The sequence below is a fragment of the Melospiza melodia genome, chromosome 10 (assembly GCF_035770615.1).
Source record: "Melospiza melodia melodia isolate bMelMel2 chromosome 10, bMelMel2.pri, whole genome shotgun sequence".
In the NCBI taxonomy this organism is placed as follows: Eukaryota; Metazoa; Chordata; class Aves; order Passeriformes; family Passerellidae; genus Melospiza; species Melospiza melodia.
In genome coordinates, this window is record NC_086203.1 from 19,502,497 (window position 1) to 19,522,261 (window position 19,765).

At 48.9% G+C, this 19,765-nt stretch overlaps 1 protein-coding gene across 3 annotated transcripts in view; it reads left to right on the plus strand.

Annotated features, from left to right (window-relative positions):
• NCKIPSD (NCK interacting protein with SH3 domain) overlaps positions 1-19,765 on the plus strand; it is a 49,970-nt gene that overhangs the window by 16,224 nt on the left and 13,981 nt on the right. For all 3 annotated transcript variants that reach the window (XM_063164748.1, XM_063164749.1, XM_063164750.1), the window contains 5 exons: positions 5,635-5,747; positions 6,490-6,691; positions 11,036-11,123; positions 13,204-13,829; positions 18,489-18,659. In XM_063164748.1, the coding sequence (XP_063020818.1) occupies positions 5,635-5,747; positions 6,490-6,691; positions 11,036-11,123; positions 13,204-13,829; positions 18,489-18,659 (1,200 nt within the window). The remainder of the gene's footprint in view (positions 1-5,634; positions 5,748-6,489; positions 6,692-11,035; positions 11,124-13,203; positions 13,830-18,488; positions 18,660-19,765) is intronic.

Here is a 19,765-nt window from a genome sequence, read left to right on the forward strand (position 1 = left end):
TTTGTGAAACAAAGAACCAGCCTGTGCCTGTGGATGCCAGCAGGATAAATATCCTAATTTCACCAGTGGTCCGTGTCAGTGCAGCTGCATGAAAACTGAGCTGTCACTGGAGACAAAACTTTGTCTGTCCTTTGTTGTCATGTTGTGAAAGCTGGGGCAATGAGATGAGGGTGAGGATGAGCAGCCCTGCCTGGGTACCCCTCTGGCTGCAGAGGCAGCTGCAGGCATGAGGGCACTGATTCCTGCACATGCAGAAGAGTAAATGCCCTTGATCACTAATGAATGGGGAGGTAGGAGGAGAAAAAAAGCTATATTTTCTTGGATCAGCCCCCTGTGGAGGCAAAGAAAAGCCTGCCATAAGTTAATGGGCCACTTTCATAAATGTGGGAGCCTTTTGCACACAGAGTGGCTCAGGCTGTCTGAGCTGATGCAGCTGTCAGCCTGTTTGTCTAGAAAATGCTTTTCTGAAAGGTATGATTATTCTAGACTGTTGAGCAAGTTCTTCTGTGTGAGTGCATTTAAACAACACCAGTGGTACATGTGGAAAGATTACAAACAAAGAGAGAGGGGACAACATTTCTGATAGCCTGGGGAGGGCAGGAGAGGAGGTTGTGCTGCTGTACAACAAGGACACCTGCAGTGTCTTCTCAGTTGCTCAGGTGTGTCTCTCACCAGCCTGTGTGACACATCAGTGCAGGCGTGCTCCTTTCGGGGAGACTGCTCCTTTTGGGGCAGTGGGGATGAGAGCAGTGTGAGGCACAGGAATAGATGCATTCCTGTCTCTGCAGGGCCATGCTTAGGTACTCACAAGACATTCTGGAAGGGTACTTCTTAAAAGCTTGTCTTTGGCCCTGGGAAAGGCATCCTTCCCCACCCACCCTGGGGTGTGCAAAGCACCCCAAGGCAGTGCTGAGGTCTGGCTCTGTCCTCTTCATGTGGGGAGGAAATTAGCAGCAGGCTCTGGGGATGCCCTTTGTTTGGTTCTGTTATTAGCAAGGAGTGAGGAAATAATGATTTATTAATGCTGCTGTGATTTTCCTACACCAGGCTATGAAGGAAGAAATTCAGTTTCCTGGCTGATGGTACTGCTCAATTAGAGCCATAGCTATGTTCCTTGCAGAGCAGCTGGCCTGTGGGGTGCTGGTGGTAGCCCTGGCTCTCTGATACAGTGCCCATGGCCAGTATGGCCTGTGGTCACCAAGGGTCGCTTCTCTGCTGTCACCAGGGTGGTGGAGACAGGCTGTGTATAGAGCCCAGCATTTCTCTGCTGCAGTGTTGTTTGATTAAACCAGAAGTATCTGATAAAGGGGGTGGCAGCCACTCCTTTCTGGGGGGAAGCACCAGTGGGAATGTATTATCAATACCTCAGCAAATACCCCTTGATCTTTGTGGTATGTTGGGCAGAAGGCTGGTGCTTCTTGGCCACAGCCTGGGCACCATCACTCCCTGCTGACCACGGAGTCCCCTGCACTCACCCTGTGAGGGCTGGTGCCTTCCACTGCCATCTCTGCCCTGTCCCTGCCACCTTTTCCACCTTCCCAGAGTGGCTGGCATGGCTGTGCCTGTGCCTGGCAAGCCAGTGAACTGCTGAAGGACACAGTTAACAGCTTGCATGCTGCAGTGGTTGCTCAGGGCTCTGCCAACCCCCACCATGCAGCATCAGTAAATCCAGCTGAATTCCTGGGCTTTGCTTGGTAGTCTCCTCTGGCAGCCCTCTGTACAGCAATGCCCTTTTCATGCATTCCCTTGCTTCCATGTGAGCCTTAGCTTATGAACAGGGTTCATCTTTGTAGCCCAGAGCATAGGATAGGGCAGGGCTGCAGCACAGGACTCTGCAGGACTTTGGAGCACCCAGCCCTGCCCTGCACTCCAGGGCTCTGCTCTTGCTGCTGCTTTGTGGCCTCTCTCCTTTGCAGTCTGCAGAGCCATGCGTGGCCAGGGCTGCCTGTGAATGTGTGAGACCCTGCCTGTGTCCCAGCTGCCAGCATCCTCAGGGATGGGTGCTGGATACAGGCAGGAGTCCCCTGTCCTGCAGAGTGACTGATCTCCCTCGATTGCAGGGGGAGAACAGTGAGGCACTGCCCAGAGTTGCTGTGACCACATAATCCCTCCAGTCCTAGGGAGGAGGAGATCATAGGTGAGACCTTGGCAAATCAGACTTTTGCCCCCTTGCAACCTGTGCTCATTTCAGCTGCAATGTGCTTTTTCATCCCTCCCCCTTTAAACAAAGCAGTGCCATTTTGGTTAACCCGAGGAGTGTGCCGATTCCTCTGACTCACATGATCTATCCAGGATACTGATACTTTTTAACTTTATGACTACAATGCAGGGGATCCCTGATGGTGAGTGTCCTACAACCCAGAATACAGGGCAGCCCCTTGTGCTGAAGGCTCTGCCATTTCCCCCCTCACCCAACATGCACCCTCCCAACCCAGCTGAGCAGGGGAGGTGGTTTATGAGCAGCATCAACCATGTCATAAAGTGCAAGTTAATGCTGCTTTTTTATTCCAGCCCTTTGACAGGGCCTTGTTAATAGAAGGTTGGGAACAGAAACAAAAGGGAAGGGCACAGCAGCTAAAAGCCAGTTGTCACAGCACTGCTGCATTAGTGTGAAAATGCTGTGTTTTATCAGAAAGGAAGCACCCTCTCCGTAATAAATGGCATTGCACAGCAAGGAGCAGCTCCATAAGAGCACCCTCCTGTGGAGCCAGGCTGAGAGAGTGGTATTGTTCAGCCTGGAGAAGGCATTAGGGAAACCTCATTGCCTCCAGTACCTAAAGGGAGCTTATAAAAGATGGACAATGATTTTTTACATTGCTAAGACAAGGGGGTATGGTTTTAAACTAGAAGAGGTGAGGCTTACATTGGATGTTAGGGGGAAATTCCTTAACTGGAGAGTGGTGAGGCACTGGAAGAGGTTGCCCAGAGAAACTGTGGAACCATCCCTGGGAGTGTTCAAGGCCAGGTTGGACGGGACCCTGGGCAATCTGGTCTAGTGAGTGACATGCCTACTCATGGTAGGGGTCTAGAACTAGAAGATTTAAAAGATCCCTTCCAACCCAAACCATTCTATGATCCCAGCCTGTAGATGGATTCCTGTGGACTGTGCTGATGTGCCCTGTGGAAGAGGGCAGAGATGCTGAGCTGTTCACTAGGATTCAGTGCTCTGTACTGCTGTCTTCCCTGGGATGATCAGACTGAGGAAGGGTTTAAACCCATATGGGTGAAAGTGTGGAAGACTGGGGAGGATGGGATGGGGCAGGGAGGGCTCATGTGGGAGTGCAGGAGGGCAGGTGGGGTGTGCAGAGGGCAGGGGTCTGTGGCACTCAGAGCAACACTGGCATTCCCCTGGGGACAGCAGTGCTGGAGACTTCTGCACTGCTCCCCTTTCCCAGAGAGAGCGTGCAGCTTGCTGTAATTTTCTCTTATCTTTTCAGAAGATGATGTGAATTCATTGAAATAACTTGCTGTTCCTTCCAAACCCCCTTGGAATGTGTTCAAATACACTTTGCTCCATTTCCTTAGTTCTGTGGTTGGAGGTGATGAAATGCTCCCTAGGCCATAGCCCTAGGCCACATGGGGCTGCTTGGAGGTTTCATCCCAAAGTGGAATTCTGAGTGTTGGTTTTGATCATGACCTGATACTTTAGAAAAATTGGTTTTATTTTTAAAGTTTTCCCCAGTTGCTTTCTTCCCTATGTATTTTTCTTGGGAAAACAAATCAGCAAAAAAAAAAAATCTCCGAAATTTTTCGAAGCTGAGTATTGCAGAAGAGGTCTCTCATCCACACCTTGCTTTTTTCCCCACAGTCTGTGGTGGCTGTTAATTCACATTTGCTTAAGCAATTAACCAGGATATAAATAATACATAGGATGTTATCAGGGAACTGCATGCCAGTGTTATGGAGGCAGGCACTTTTGGCCCTGGTGGGGAGGGTTCCCTCCTGTGCTCTGCAGCCCCCTAAGGCCAATTAAGGTGCATCCTTGATGAGAATCCAGCTGCTGCTTGGCTGCATAAATAGTTGCTCTGATGCACAGAGGAGGGCAAAGCAAGTGAAAGAGGGATTCAGTGTTCAAACAGCTGCAGTGAGCACTGGACTCTGAGCATTCCCCTCCTCCCCTCGAGCATGGCTGAGGCTGGAGCACTGGGACTGAGTGGATGGTGGCACCAGGGGCAGCTTATGGGAGACCTGTGGGTCAGAGACTCAGTCTTGTGTCCTTTGCCTTCTGCCTTAGTCCTGTAAAGGTCTTTTCTCCTGAAGGCATAGCAACTGTTGGTAAACAAAGCTTTTTAGACTGTCACAAGTGTAGGAACCTGCTTTGTTTTCCTGTTCCCCTTCCAGCCTCCTCTGGGAGCCCAGGGAGTGGTCTTTGGTGTTTCAAGGTTGCTGTTTATTTTAACTGCAGTAACAAGTGCTAAACCAGCTGGCAGGAGAAATAAATGTTGCTGTGACAGCTTGGGTAGAGATTTAATAAATCCAAGTGCTGAGTCCTGCATTTTGCCCACAAGAACCCCCTGCAGTGTTACAGGCTGGGGGTGGTGTGGCTGGACAGTGCCCAGGCAGAAAAGAACCCGGGGGTACTGATCAACAGCCAAGTGACCATGAGCCAGCATGTGCCCTGCTGGCCAAGAAGGCCATCCTGGCCTGTGCCAGGAACAGAGTGACCAGCAGGAGCAGGGAGGTCGTTCTGCCCCTGTACTGGGCACTGGTGAGGCTGCACCTTGTTCTGGCCCCTCAGATTGGGAAGGACCTTGGGATGCTGGAGCGCGTCCAGAGGAGGCAGCGAGGCTGGAGAGGAGCTGGGAACACAAACCCTGTGAGGAACCACTGAGGGAGCTGGGGGTGCTCAGCCTGGACAAAAGGAGACTCAGATGTGACCTTATCACTCTGTACAACTCCCTGAAAGGGGGCTGTAGTCAGCTGGGGTTGATCTCTTTCTCCAGGCAGCAGCTGACAGAATGAGAGAACACAGCTTTCTTAAGCTGCACCAAGGGAAATATAGGCTGGATATTAGGAAAAAGTTTTTTACAGAAAGAGTGATAAAGTACTGGAATGGTCTGCCCAGGGAGGTGGTGGAGTCACCATCCCTGGATGTGTTTAAAAAAGGACTGGATGTGGCACTTGGTGCCATGGTTTAGTTGAGGTGTTAGGGCATGGGTTGGACTCTATGATTTTGAAGGTCTCTTTCAACCTAGTGATTCTGTGATTTGGAAAAGATGCTTCAAGTTACAAAACAAGAACAAAAACCATCAAGAAAAAAGTGAGCAAAAAAATAATCATTCAGAGCCAATAGACTTTGGAGACCACCAGATTTCACCTGTCACATTCACAGTTGTGAATTTGCTCCACAGGAAGGCCGCAAGAAGAGGAATAATTTGCCTTGGGATAAACTTGGCTTTGTAATGGGATCTCAAAACCTCCCTGCAGCAGGCTAAATATTCAAGGCTGCTGCATGGTCCTTTTCCCTCTGGTCTCCCTGTAGGGATCATTGGACTTTGGTGCTTGTAACAGTGACTTTCTTTCCCGAAGATAAACTCTGGGAGTTTACTGTACTGTGATCTCTCCTGCCATAACCTCTGGTGCAAAAGAACCTCAGCTGAAGGGCACAGTAACATGTTGGATGTTGTTTTTCAGGTGCTGGAGCAGGATGTGGTTCTGCAGTCCATTGACCGTGCCATTGAGGCTGTGCACAATGCAGCCATGAAGAATGGGGGGAAATACAACCTGGAGCAGAGAGATGTCCTCCAGTAAGTATGATGGGCACCTGGGAGAGCTGGCAGATGGAGGGTGGTCACAGTGTCACTCTGTCCATGGGGATGTTGGATGTTGTTGGTTTGAGCCTCTGTTCCTCAAAGTGCTGCTGCACTGGAGAACTTACCAGTGTTTGAGCTGCTGCTGCTCCTCCTGGCAGCTGTGTCCAGCAAAGGAGAGCTTTGGCCTGGCTCCTCTCTCTCTGTGCATGCCAAGAAGAGGAGATTCTCAGCCACACTGTAGGCTTGGAGGAGAAATCCAAAACCTTTCTGGCTGCCTTTTCTCTGCTTTACCAGCCAGGAATTGTAGAGGTTTTTGGCATGTGACACAAGGTCTTTAATACATTCTCAAATAATTGCTTCTGAGGAGAATTTTTGTTTTCTCTGACACCTCAGCCTCTGTGCTGAGGCATGCTGGTTTAATCTTGGTTGAACAGCAATTCTAAAGTGCAGGCAATTTCTGAAGCTTGTAATGCAATATGTGACTCTCCCCCAAGGAAGAGGCATTTTTCTCCAGTGAGCTGATGAATAAATTATGGGCTTTTGCAAAGCCTCTTCCTTCCTCCCCCAGAAGTGCTTCCTTAGTTGTTAATGAAACTGGAGCTGGTGTTTAGAGTAATGTAGCCCATTCTGGTATATATAGCCCAAAAAGCAATAAATCATTAAAAAATAATTTCAGTGTTGCAGCGTGGTCACTCCCTTGAGCTTTGCCCTTCCTGATGTCACCATTCCGTTTCAGAAAGCTGATCCATCACCGGAAGGAGACTGTGTCCCGCAAGAGCCACTCCCCCACCCCCCAGGGGACAGTGATGACCCAGTCCTCCAGTGACCACCACCTGGATGTGTCCCGGCAGCCCAACGGGGTGTGCAGGACGGGCTACGAGCGGCACCACAGCCTCCCCAACACCGAGTTCGAGGCGGAGGATGAAGGTCTCTACCAGGTAACGGGCTGGACACGTGCTGGCTTCCTCCTTTGGTGCTGTGATGGTTCTTGTCCTGCTGAATAAAATGCCTTGGCAGCTGAAGTTACAAGTCAGGTGTTTGTGCTGCTGACCTGGGATTACTGCAGTGTGAAGTGTTGTTGTCTAAGAAATCTGGAACAGTCCCTCTGCCATTTACACTTGTCATGCTTTTTGGAGTCCTTGAGGGTCCATGCCTTTATGGTGACATGCGAAATCCACTTTGTACTGTGTGACTATCTCTTGGCAACTTTCTAAAAGAGTTGCAGGCTCCTTGGAGAATGCTTTGAAAAGCAGTTTTGACATGAGCAGGAGAGCTCCCTCCAAGCACTCAGCACTGCTTCATTTCCCCCTTGTTATGTCTGCACAAGATCATTAGTCCTTAAGCATTTTGTCTGCTGTGGCTGCCTATTTATACTACTCAAAACAAAACAAAAAGCCAAAAAAAGCCCCAAAGATCCTGCTTTGTCTGAAGGTTGCTTATCATGATGAATTAAAGGCAAATTGCAGGAAATAAGATTTAAAGCAGATCTTTTTTTATCTCGGTCACACGCAGTTCCAAGGTTTCAGTGTCGCGTCAGTAGCAAAGTAGCAGCCCAGGATGGGGCTGTGGCTGTTGGGGATGAATGATGTGCCAGATGTCCCTGTGTAGGTGTAGCTGGATCTTAGGGCTAAAGGCACCAAGCAAGGATGAGCATTTTATTCCTCCTACAGATGAACACATGCACTGTAATTTTTCTTCATCTCTCTGGACTGAGTGTTTGGCGGTATTGTGTTTATAAGGCACTGATCTGCTGTCACCCCTAGCAGATGAGGCTTGTTTTACACTTGAAGAACTGTGAGTTTGGGGGGATGAAAGGCAGCTCTGGCTCACTCTGGCTGAACACAGCAATTCTTACAAACCCCATTTTTCTCCTCAGCATTCATTTCTGTTCTTTGGCAGTCAAGCTAGCTCCATTCTGAAGCCTGTACATTATGGGCTAAGCAAAGGGGGCACCTTACAGCCCATTCTCCATGCTGATTCCCTGTCTTTATCTGGTCTGTGGTTTGGTTGCTTGCCAAAAAGGAGGAAGACAAATTTCCTTGGCTGACAAAGAACTGTTTCTGTCTGGGTGGCACTGAGGATGCAGTTGAAGAGCTTCCAGCTTAGCCCTGTGCTGAAAGGGCTCCTTGAGATTTTAACAGCTCAGTGGATTTCCTGAGCGCTTTGAAAATACAAAGTGGAGGAAGCAGCATTGCTTTCTTCCACTGGTTATGCAGGAGCCTAAGAGGAGACCCACTGAAATCTAAGCTTTCTCACTAGCTCCAGAGGAGCAGAGGTCTTGGCATGTGCTTTTCATTGCTTGGGACTTCCAAGTGCATTTACTGTTTGCATCTGAAAACCTAAGCAAAATTTGAGGTTTCCTTTCAGTGGTTTTGCTCCCAGGACTGAACTGGCTGCAGTAGCTGGTGAGGGCATTTGTGCTTCAGCTCCTCCCCAGTCAGCATAAGGTGGGAGGCTGGGGCTGCTGCCATACCAGCTGCCAAGGGTGGAGGTTGGGCTCTTGGAGTATTTTAGTCAGTCTGCTGCATTTGTGCATGCTCAGTGAGTTTGTGATGCTCATCTCCAGAAACCTTTGCTACAGACCAGTGTGTCTGGCTTGGCAGAGTTTGCCTGGAGGAGGTGGTGGGTGGGAGATTGTTAATTTGGTTTATTGTTTTATTATTTTGTTTAAAGGGTACTACTATAATAACATTGCTCCCAGGAGTCAGAGTGGTGATGTTCTCTGCCTACTTGGCTGCAAAGGGAATGAGAGTGTTGTGGTAAAGTCAGCTCTTGTTTTTGAGCAGCACAGGGAGCACAGCCTGCTATCAGTCCTTGCAAAAGGGTAAAGGACAGGCAGCAGATGTGTAAAATCTGTGATTTGAGGAAGCTCACAGTGCCTTAATAGAGGCCTGGGGAAAGGGAGAGTTTCAACACAAGTGCAGTTGCTTCTCTTTAAACCTTTGGTAAGGTCCCTCATCTTTTCTCCTCTGGAGAGGTGGGATCTGGACTTCAAGGACTCCTGCATGGTCACCTTGCAGAGGAGGGAGGTTTTCCTTTGGGGGTTTTGGTGTTGTCCATCCTCCTGTTGGCCCCAGGTAGTGGTTAGGATGGGGAGTGGAGAGAGGGGATGGCCATTGGTTACTCCTCACAGCTCCTGATCATGCAGCTCAGGCAAGCACAGGGAAATTCCTGTGATGCTTCATGTTCTTCTTGCAGCCGCTTGTACTGTGGTGTGGGGCTGCCTAAACTGGCAGGGGCTGAGCTAGCATTGTCTGTACATCTATTAATTTGAGCACTAGCCTGTAATAACTGTTAAACTTGTGTGGTAAATTTGGAAGCCGTGGAAATACTCCATAATGACCCAACCCTCGCTATCTCCAAACAATGTCATGCATCTGCACTAAGCTCTGAGCCTGCCTGGCTGCTAAATCCCACTGCCCCAGTAATGGTGGCTGTGCCATGCCAAGCAGCTCCACCTCGTGCTGTCAGCTCCAGCACTCTGCAGACAGGGCTCTGCTTTTAGCACAGCTGAGCTTTCTGGATTTGGGGCCAGCCTGCCAACCATGGCAATGCAGAGACCCCTCCTGATCTGCTTGACCTCTCTCAGCTGTGCAGTCTCTTTTTGGACCAACACAGATAATTTTTGAAGCTGTATGCAAGTACTGGATAGCATTTCACCCAGAGAACAATGTGGGGTGGATTGACAGGAGCAGAGTGTGCAGGCAGGGAGTCTGCAGCAGTGCCTCGTGCTAATTCACTGGCTGAAGGCACTTGTAAAGTGACTTTTTATATGGCATGGTATAAGGTTGGATGTATTTGGTGTTGGGTGGGAAAGGGACTAAGAGATCCTTTTTTAAAAGTCTTTGTGCAAACTGCTGTCTTCACTTGTCTAGTGGATCTAGACACGGGCTGTGAGCACATTGTCAGCTTTTGGCATGGAGTTGTGAATATTTGAGGTGGCTTTTGAAGGTGTTCTATTTATAGGAATATCTTTGCTCCCATTTCAGATGAAGTTTTTGCCCTTCCTGGATCTGGAGGAAAAATGCATTTCTCATTCTGTTTCTGCTGAGCTAATGTAAGATAGAGACTCTTCAGGGGCCTGTCTCAGATTTTCACTCTGGGATGGCAGAGTGGCAGAGCTCTGTGCCCTCAGTGGTGTTTATATAGGTTTATTCAACAATGACAGGGCACAGAAAAACATCTTTTCCAGGGCTAAACAAACTTTGAAATTTTTCACTTGTTGTGGACTGAATGTCATTGTAGATTCCAAATGGTTGAAAGCCAGGTTACCCAAGGCATTCAGGCCATCACCTCCTTTCCCTTCCTGTGCTCCCCTAGGAGGCTTGGCCACAGACAGTGATTGCAATATCCCATAAAAGCAGAGGCACATTTGAGGCAGCAGGCTCTGAATCCCAGCAGTCCTGAGAGGTCCCAGCCAGTCTCCTGGCCCTGAGCTGCTGGGCTGTGGGGACTGGTGTAGTGATGCCATGTGCTCCCACCTAGCTTGGCTGCTGTGTTCAGTGATGCTCTGCTGATCAGAGGTAAACCCTGAGGCTGCACCTCACTGAAGTAACTGTGGATGAATGTGATAGTGGTGATCATAGATCTGACAGGAAAAGATGAGTGTAGGGGTCTGGGTCTGGGGCTTGTACACTGCTGGCTTGGCAATCCTAGAAGAAGAGACTTGCACAAGAATCCCCAGATGTGGAGAGTTAATGCAACTCCCTGGCAAAGCTTTTCCCAGTGTGTCTTGCTATAGGTAGCATAGTATTGCACAGAGGGTCAAACCCTGTTTTCTCCCTGCATGAGCAGAAATAGCTTTGAAAGCATGGAAAAGGCATTTACATGTTTCCAGTCCTTGGCTTTGTCTTTCTGCAAGGGTATTTGTAGCTGATGTAATGGATCTCTCCAGAAGAGTGTGTAAATACACACTCTGTTTGCAGCCTCTGTGGAGCTATTGAGAGTAATGTGGAGACATGGTAAGTGTGTGGGATTGCATTTGGAATAAAGGAGGAGTAAATGCTTGACAGGTCTACACGACATATGTGCCATGTGCTTCTGAACACAGCAATTAAACAAGGGCTGCTTTGCCTGTCACAGGGAGGGGATGAATTCAGTTTGAGTCCTGCTTTGTTCTTCTGGGAGGCTGCCCATTAGCATCTGTCCTCCTGAGAAAACTGCCCCAAATGACAAGAGAGATGTAAGGACAAATCTACACATGCATGTGAGAAGGAAGCCTTCATAAAGAGAATATCTTTATTGTTAACCTCCTTTGATTGCCCTGCAATCTCTCCCTACAGATCCAACCACAGGCTCACCGTGCTGCTCCTGTCACCCCCCCACCTCCAGAGAAGCGCAAGAACACACAGATTGCTGCTCCCATTAAAAGTAAGGACAAGCTGCTCTCCAGGTCTTGGGCATGAAGCAGACACTGGGTGATGTAACAGCCATGGGGCCTGAAGGCTTCTGCTTTGTGCTTACATGAGCATCCTCATCCATTCCTTGAATTCTGATTATGGTTTATATCCTTACAAATATAAGATGTATGCAGCCTGATTCCTATAGGTTTTAATGCTAGTGGTCCTGAGCTGGTGACCTGTGCTCCTTCAAGCCTGCTCTGATTTGGGAGGGTCTGAGCAGCTTGTGGATGGGCGCCAGGTACAGCATCCCCCTGCTCCTTCAGTGCCTGTGGCTCTCCAAGGAGCACCTCTGCCTGCTTATGTGGCTAGCCTGGCTAGTGCACTGAGTCAGTGGTTTAAGGTCCTTTTTCTCCCACAGACACCATGGCTGTCTCCCAACAAGGCAGAGGCAGCGTTCTCTTGCAGTGCAGTGTGTGATACTTCACCAGGGGATCTCACTGGCTTTTAATGCAGTCTCAACTCCCAGTCTGCTGAGCCCTTTCTTTGTACAGTGGTTGGATTTCCATTAACTCAGTGTCTGGTGCCTGTTAGGAGCAGTAATAATACCAGGGACACATCTGCCTATGTGCTGCCCACAGGCAGAGGAGCAGCTGGTGAGAAACACTTGAGGGCAGGACCATGGGGTCAGGGCTGGAGCTTCTCCATCTGCAGTGTGGTTGGGCTGACAGAGTAATGCTTATCCTTCTGACTTGCTGCCAGCTTGCCCAAGTGCTCTGCTGTGCTGTGACAGTGCTGCCATTGGTGACACTCAGCCCATTTCAAGCCCACTCATGTCCCCTTGTGTGGAGCAGGGCAGAGCTATTGACTTGCAGGTAATTGAGACCTGGGACTGGCACCAGCTTCCTTAATGGTGCTTAATGGTATTGAGCCATTTTTCACTGGAGTGGTGGGAGTTTGCAAAGGTCAGTTTCCTTCAACTCATTACTTAATGAAGCATAGGGGGAGCTATGAGTCATGAATGATCCTCTGTGAGGAGGAGGAAAAAGGGGGATGCTGAACCTGTGTGGGTGTGAAGGGCCCAGTTTTTCTGCCTAGGTGGTGTTTACTTTGGGAGGAGTGGTGGATGGACTGGTGGAGGGCTCCAAGCACTGATGGAGCAGGAAGGGTTGGAGTTGCCTGTGGAAGGGCAGCAAAGGCATTTCACATCAGTCCCACTGCTCCTTCTTTTGGGCATGTGTGTGTGTAACAGTCTTCTGAGCTCCCCATGGAGTACAGCTCCTTCTCTTCCAGCACTAACACCAGCTGCTCTTGGGAACCCCAGCTAACCCATTGTTTGTCCAAGTAATTGTTTTCATAGTCAGGGAAGAACTCAGATACATTTCTGCCCTCTATAAACTAATGGATAAGATTAACCAAAACTATACATAAAACCAGATTAAAGGAAAGAAAAATCTTAATATCTCTTTGCTTGTTGTGGATTTTTTCCCTTGGAAGGTAGGACTCCCACTGCTAGAGCTAGTCAGAACTAGAGGTGGGGGGAGAAATACAGTAGAGCAGATAGTGTGGAGGCTAGTGAAATCAGTGGGTGCCAGCAGGGCTGCAGGGCTCGTGAACAAATGTTGGGAGAGTGCTGAAAGGGAGGGACTAAAGAGGTCGTCAGTCAAGTGTTTCCTCCACTGTCAGTGCAAGAGGGAGGTGCAGGCTTGTGTGTGAAGCCTTCTGTGTCTTGCAGTTCTGAGGCACCATCTTTCAAAAGTGAGGGCTTACATCCTTAACACAGAAAAAGCCTAACCCAGGGGGAAAAGACTTTTCTGTCCCTTAGTTCTGTCCATCTCGCCCTCCCTTCCCCTGTGTAAAACACTAAGCCCTTTGAAGGGTATTCATCTCAGCAGAGGAGCTTTCCCCTTTCTAAAGAGGTGATTGTGTGGGAATGCTCCAGAGAGAGCTGGTACAATTTTTGCTTTGAGATAAGTGAGGCAGGAAGAGGAGTTAAACTGCTCTGGTCGAATGCACAATGAGCCTCTTAATGGACTGTGCTGTAGCAATTTGGGGTTTTTCTCTTTTCCTTTGATGCTGTTGCTAAGGCATGTTTAATTGTTCCCTTTCAGATGCCGTTGAAATTATTCCTGGGTCAGCTTCTAGTGCCTCCTCTATAAGCACGACATCCCTGGATACTTTGTACACTGCTTCTTCTGTGTCCGAGAGCGCTCTCCCCACGGCCACGTCCAGTCCTGCCAACACGCCGCCCCCTGTCCCCAGCCGGAGCGTGCACACCACCATCACCCGCAACCTGGACAGCGGCTCCGTCTCCCACTCCCGTTACGGCACCTCCCCAAAGGATACCAGCAAATCTCCCCAGTCCAAGAGGAACGCCCCAGCTCCGCCAGGCGAAGGGGGGACCCACAGGTCCCACAACGTGGATGGGGAGAAGACTTCTCAGGGAAAGAAAACTGCCCCGGCCCCCCCTGCAAGCCTGGACGCCTTCAGCAACCTCTGCCTGGAGGATAAGAAGGGAGCTGGGGTGGAGTCGCTGTCTGCAGAGGCCGGTGGCCTGGTGGCCTCGGTGCCCAAGACAATCGGTGCGGAACTGATCGAGCTGGTGCGCAGGAACACCCACCTGAGCTACGAGCTGTCCCGCGTGGCCATCGGCATCGTCATCGGCCACATCCAGACCTCTGTCCCCGCCACCAGCAGCATCATGGAGCAGATCCTCATCTCCGTGGTGGAGAGTAAGGTAATGTGTGTCAGGCTGGAGTGGGGATGCTGCTCACCACCTCTGAGCATCAAGGATAAGGTGTCATGAGCTCAGTGAGCTCCTCATGTTTGGGATGAGAAATGCAGTGAGATCCCAAATGAAAGGTGCTAGATGGGGATAAACATCCAGCCAGGGGAACCAGGAGTTTAAAGGGTTTAAGCCAGGTCCTAGTACTGTTAGCAGAGAAGTGGAAAACAGGTGAGTTTTTATTCCCCAGATGAGCTGCAGATGTACAACATAGCCTTGAGTTGGAGCATTATCTTGAGCTTGTTCTAAGTAAGCCTTATGTCAAAATAAGCCTATCTTTCTCCTTCTGCATCAGTCATTGAAATGGTGAAGTGCACCTGGGCAGCCCTCTGCTTTAGCTGGAGGGATAATAAATTTCAGCTCCCACTTGTTCAGTGCAGCCCTGAGGAGTGCACATCATACAAACTTGTAAGATTGGAATTCCATTGCTAGTAGCAAGATTATAATGAACTGTTTGGAGGCATTTGAATATGGAAAACTAATGACGTTCAAATTTTACATCAAATCGTAATCTGGCTGACTGTTTGTACTGAATAGAGGGGCCTATAAGCAATCATCAAGTCTCTGTGGCCATAACCCAGTGGTTAATTGCTTCCTTCTCCAATAACAATGCCCTGTCAATGTGTGATCTAGATTCAGCAAAAAAATTTAGCTGGTTCAAGCAAATGTTCTGGCTCTGTCTTGCATGCTGAGGAATTCAGTTTTCAGATATTTGCACCTTGTCCAATATTTTAATATTATTTTTACCATTCATACCTGTACTCAGGATACAATAAGCTTAATTCCACAGAAATTATTTAGTGCCAAGTTTCTGCAGAGGGGATTTGAAAGCCTCAATTTCATGGCCATTGTTGCAGACCAGCCTGAAAAGGGTGGGAAGAAGGTGATGCTGGTGCAGGGAGTAGTATGGATCTTCTGGTAACTGATATGATATCTGTCATCCAGGACATCTGTGGGATTTTAAAATGATCAGTAATACATGGAGACACAGCAGAAGATTCTCTCCCATCTCATAATATCTCATCATACCTATTTTGAGCAGTACTGCTTTCAGAAGGAGAGCCTGGATGGGCTTGCACAGTGCTCAGGTGTAAATGTTGTGGATGTGGTGTGCATTTTTGCTCAGTGTCCCAGCCAGATGATACAGCTCTGCTGATAGGTGGGGGCCTGGTCCCAGGTGAGGTTGTTCACCTGGTGTGGGAGACTGGACTAGCTCTGACAGCTGGAAGGGTGGGCACGTGTGCTTGTGGGGTGGCTGCACTGCTGCAGCTTCACTAGTGTGGTTTAGTGGTACAAATTATTATTGTTGACTTTGTATTGTTCATTATACCAAATCATTCCAAAGTCTCAGGGGTTTCTGTGTAGAATTGTTGCTGAGTTGTCAGTTCTAGGTCAAGGAATTTTTTTCTTTAATTTGTAGCTTCTGAAATCCCTCTACTCCCCAGTCCATGCAAATACATGGTAACTCATCTCTTGCATATTTTTCAAGGTTTTTCTTCTACTCCCTAAAACAGAGTGAGATATCAGCTTTGTTTTAAAGCTTTGGTCTGCTCATAGTACATACCATACCTGCTTCAACCTTTTGTATCATGTTCTTTAATTAGTTATATCCTTTCTATTCCTTTTCCAGTCTTAATTTAAAGTCAGCTCACTGGTTTACTAAATCAATTCCAGAATCTCTGACCTCTCTTCTATCCCCAGTGCCTTCTGAAGGTTGAATAGTACTTCCATCTTATTTACCTTGCTGCCTCTCCAGCATAGAGTCTGTACAGACATGTGGGTTTTTTTAGAGAATAAAAGATGCTGGGACAGCATCCTGCTGCTGCTTCTTGAGAGGTGATGTAAGGCTAGGTTGGGGGAACAGCAGAGACAAGGAGGGTGCTGAGGAGCTCACCCCTTAGGAAAGATGCTTCAGAGATACCATACTATTTGGGATCTGCAGGAGCAAACCTGCCAGGTTGGCTTCCCTGTGTCAGCATCTGGCCTGGCCTTGGAAATTGTCCCTCTTCTTGTCCATGAGCTAGCTCCTGATATATGTCACAGTGACTGGGTAAGATGCACAAGGGGACTGAAACCTCTTTTCAAAGGCAGCATTGCAGTGACTGAACTGGAGCTGGCTTTCATGGGAGCTCGTTGGAAATTTGGACACTGCACTTGCTGGTGGGATATGGGGGGAGGGAGGCAAGAGAAAAGAAGAAATGGGCAGGGCAGGATAGCAGCTGGGTTTGCATTGCAGATGTGGCCACCTCTGAGCAGTGTGGGTATGATAAAGTTCCCAAAATGGTTTTGGGCTGCTCAGGAAGAATGAAATCCCTGTAGCAGCTTGTTCTGCTGGGCTGGAGGCAGGGAATTATTTGAAGCAGCAAGATAATGCAAAGTGGCATTGTTAGAAATACTGAAACCTCCTTCTGCTTATGGGCTCTCCAGCAGATTCCTGGAAATGGCCATATGATGATGCTGCATGTTGTAGTAGCTGCCAAGATGTTTAATAAGCAGAGACCTGATCCTGGTGATGGGAGGGCTGAGAATGGTGCTGAAAGTGCACTGAGACAGTGTGAGGTGTAGTTACATGGTCAGATGGAATAGCTTGTTAATGGATTGATCTCATCCAAGTCCATCCCAGCTTGAGGCTCAGTGGAGTCATTAAGGGCTGCAGATGAAGGATTGGAGAAAGTAGATTAGTGGTAAGATGCTGAGTAAAGGGATCATTAAAATGAATACTCATTAAAATGGTCATCCAAAAAGAGCCCAGCAGTGGATTGAGGTAGGACTGGCCCTGCAGTGCTCCAGGGAGCAGGATGTAAGGCACATAATGGAGAACCCTCTCCCAGGGAGCTGGGACTCTTGAGGACAGGCAGGTGACCCTGCAGTGCTGTAAGTCCTCCTAAGGAGAAGCAGGGGGGTGGCAAGATGAAGTGAGTCTCTTAATGTATTTGCTTCTGATAAATCACCATTTAGAGGGAAATTCTCATGCTTGTACTCAGCTCCTGAAAGCTGTTGTGCTCTCTTACAGCTGGCTACCTGCTTTTCTGCTAGGCCACCCACAGCTTCCCAAAACTTCAAGTGTGGACAGAGGCTTGTGTTAAACCTGCATGCTTCTTCCTTCATTACCTGCCTGACAAAAGTTATATAAGAAGCAGCAACAAGAAAATGTCTTTATTTTATGACTGAAGCATGGACTTGAAGTCCTAAATTAGTTCATACCCCAAAGCAAATGACTAACAAATCTGTCTCTAATAAAGCAGGCAAGACATTACTTGGAGTGGTTAAACATGGAGTGGTTTCCCCAGAGAGCCAGGAGGGTGGGGATAGGCAGGAGGGGTGCAGCTCCTGCACTTGGCCATCCATGTGCAGGTGTCACAGCTGGCACAAGACATGGGCTGTGTCTCTGTACAAAATCTATCTGCTCTGCTCCCAAAGTGAAGTCTGCCTAAAGGCTTGTGCCCCTGCCTGCACAGCCAGCCTGCTGGAAGGACTAAGACTTCTCTGAGGTTCCAGGTTCCTGGCTGGTAAGTTGTAAAGGGCTTTCCTCACTGAGTGATCATGACTTGTTGCTGCATGTGGTAAGACAGCCTCATCCAAAAATTTGTAGGAATTTGATCTCAGTGAGTGGGTTTTCCCTGTTGTTTGAATTTCTCAGCTTGGTTCTCTTCCACCTCACTGATCTCCTGCTGCTTGTTGTCACTGCTGCCAAACTCTTGTGTATATAATTTAAGCTCTTTCACAAATTAGTCCTTACCTCTCTTAATAGTGCCTGGGCACCTCACCTGTGATCAGCTCAGTTCCATGTACTGAACCCCCCTTCTTGCCTTGCTTTCAGGAAACCAAGTGATTCATGTGATATACTTAGGTCCTAGAGGCTTATCCTAAATCCCAGCGGCTGTTCAGGTGGGTTAAATGCACCCTCACCACTCCCCTCTTTCTTGAAGGAGAGGAGGAGCAAAGGAAAGGCAACTGAAGAGTGAGACCTTCATGGCAAGGGTTGTGTGTGAGGTGGAAGTGTTGGGGATGCAGTTGACAGCAGTTGGAGAATGGACTGTGTGCAGTAAGGTTTGCTGGGTGGCCACACACTTCAGAGCTGTGGTGAACAGTGGAGCTCTGCTGTTCAGAATGAAGCAAAACCAAAGCAGCCCATGATGAGTTGGTTCCTGTTCTTGCTGCAGAGGATCCAGGCCTAGAGCAGCTGGCATGGAGAGCACCATACAAGTGCCAAGAGCTAAGAATTCAAGGCAGATCTGTCCCTTTCAGGCTGGAGGGAGTGGGCAGCAGAGGGAACCTCTCCTGCCTCGAGGTGCAGTGTGGTGGTCTCCTGTCCAGGACATGTCTGTTTCACTGGGGGTGCTCAGCTGCTGCCTGGCTGTGGTCCTGGCCCACACTGGGCTGGTGTGGCTTTTCCCATTCTCAGGATGATTTCCAGAATCTATGGAGGGAAGAGGCTCCAAAAGTATGAGATCTGAAATAACATGTGTCATAAACTTCCTGGTTTTATACTGGCAGCTCTTGACTGAATGAGGTCAGCTGCCAGTTGTGAGACAAGATTGCAGGGAACAGACACCCAAACAAGAGCCAGCTGTCAGGGCCCCACTAACCAGGGGTTTTGCTGTCGTGCAGAACCTGAGTGCGGGGCTGCCCTCGGGCCAGATCTGCCACGACGAGCAGCGGCTGGAGGTGATCTTTGCCGATCTGGCCAGGCACAAGGACGATGCTCAGCAGCGCAGCTGGGCCCTCTACGAGGATGAGAATGTCATCTGCTGCTACCTGGAGGAGCTGCTTCGCATCCTGGTGAGTAAATCCCTCTCTTCACAGGCAGACCAGAGCACACAGTGCTGGTGAAGCTCCTTTTCTTTGACCTCCTTCACCCCTGTGTTGCCACTGGATTGGCTGTTTTGGGGACACAGGTCTCTTGTGCATCTTTTAGTGTCAGTAAGCCCTGCCCTTCTCTGTGGGCTCTGCAGTGCCTCTGAGCTGCCTTTACTCTCCATTCCACCTTATAGAGCTGTTCTGAAAAGCATTACTGAGCTGTTCATGGTAGTTTTGGTATTTACCTATCACAAGGGGATATAAACCCTCACCTCCAAAATACCCAACCTGCCACAGAAAACCTGGAAGTCTCTGGTGAGGGTTGTTGCACTCCTGAGCCCATTTAAAACATCATCCCCTCAAGATAGCCTCCATTGCTGGGAGGTACCTGTGGGGTTAAGCTCATCAAATGCAAAGAACATTCTTTGGTTGCCTTGAAAGTGATCTTTAAAGCTGTTTTTGTGAGAAAGTATAAATCATCTCACTTATCTCTGCATACAGGAGAGGAACATGCCCATGGTGAGCAGCAGTGGGATTACTGTCCCAGCATTCTCACCAGTATGTACAAGGCCATCTGTGTCCAGGGATGATTGGGGAGCTGCCCTCAGTGCAGTGACATGGTCTGTGTTAGGGGTTTGCTCTGGCACTATTGTATAGTCCTCTCCAGTTCTGGAAAAAACAGGCACATTTTCTGTAATAAATGCCAGGGTCTTTGTCACTCTGCATACAGCCTGTGCTGCCTTGCTGTGGGCCTGCAGGGCAAGGCTGAGTGGGATTTTGTGCAACCATTTCCCCCTAACTTAGGGATGGGAGAAGATGTCCTTCTCAGGATGGGAGCAGTGCTGGAGCTGCCCTGTGTACCTGTGGGATGCTCTCAATCAGGTGCTGTTCAGGTTGTGTTTTAGATATTTTCAGCCGAGACGTGCTCTATGACAGAGACATATCTCAAGAATCCACCTTGATGGTGAAGGGTGGTGGTTCTTGATCTGTTTCTGTGCTCTGCCTTCAGTTTCTTTGTGAGATATTGGGGCTACTGAGATCTGATAGCAAGTGGACTCCCTCAAGGTCCCTGCACAGGCACCTTCTGC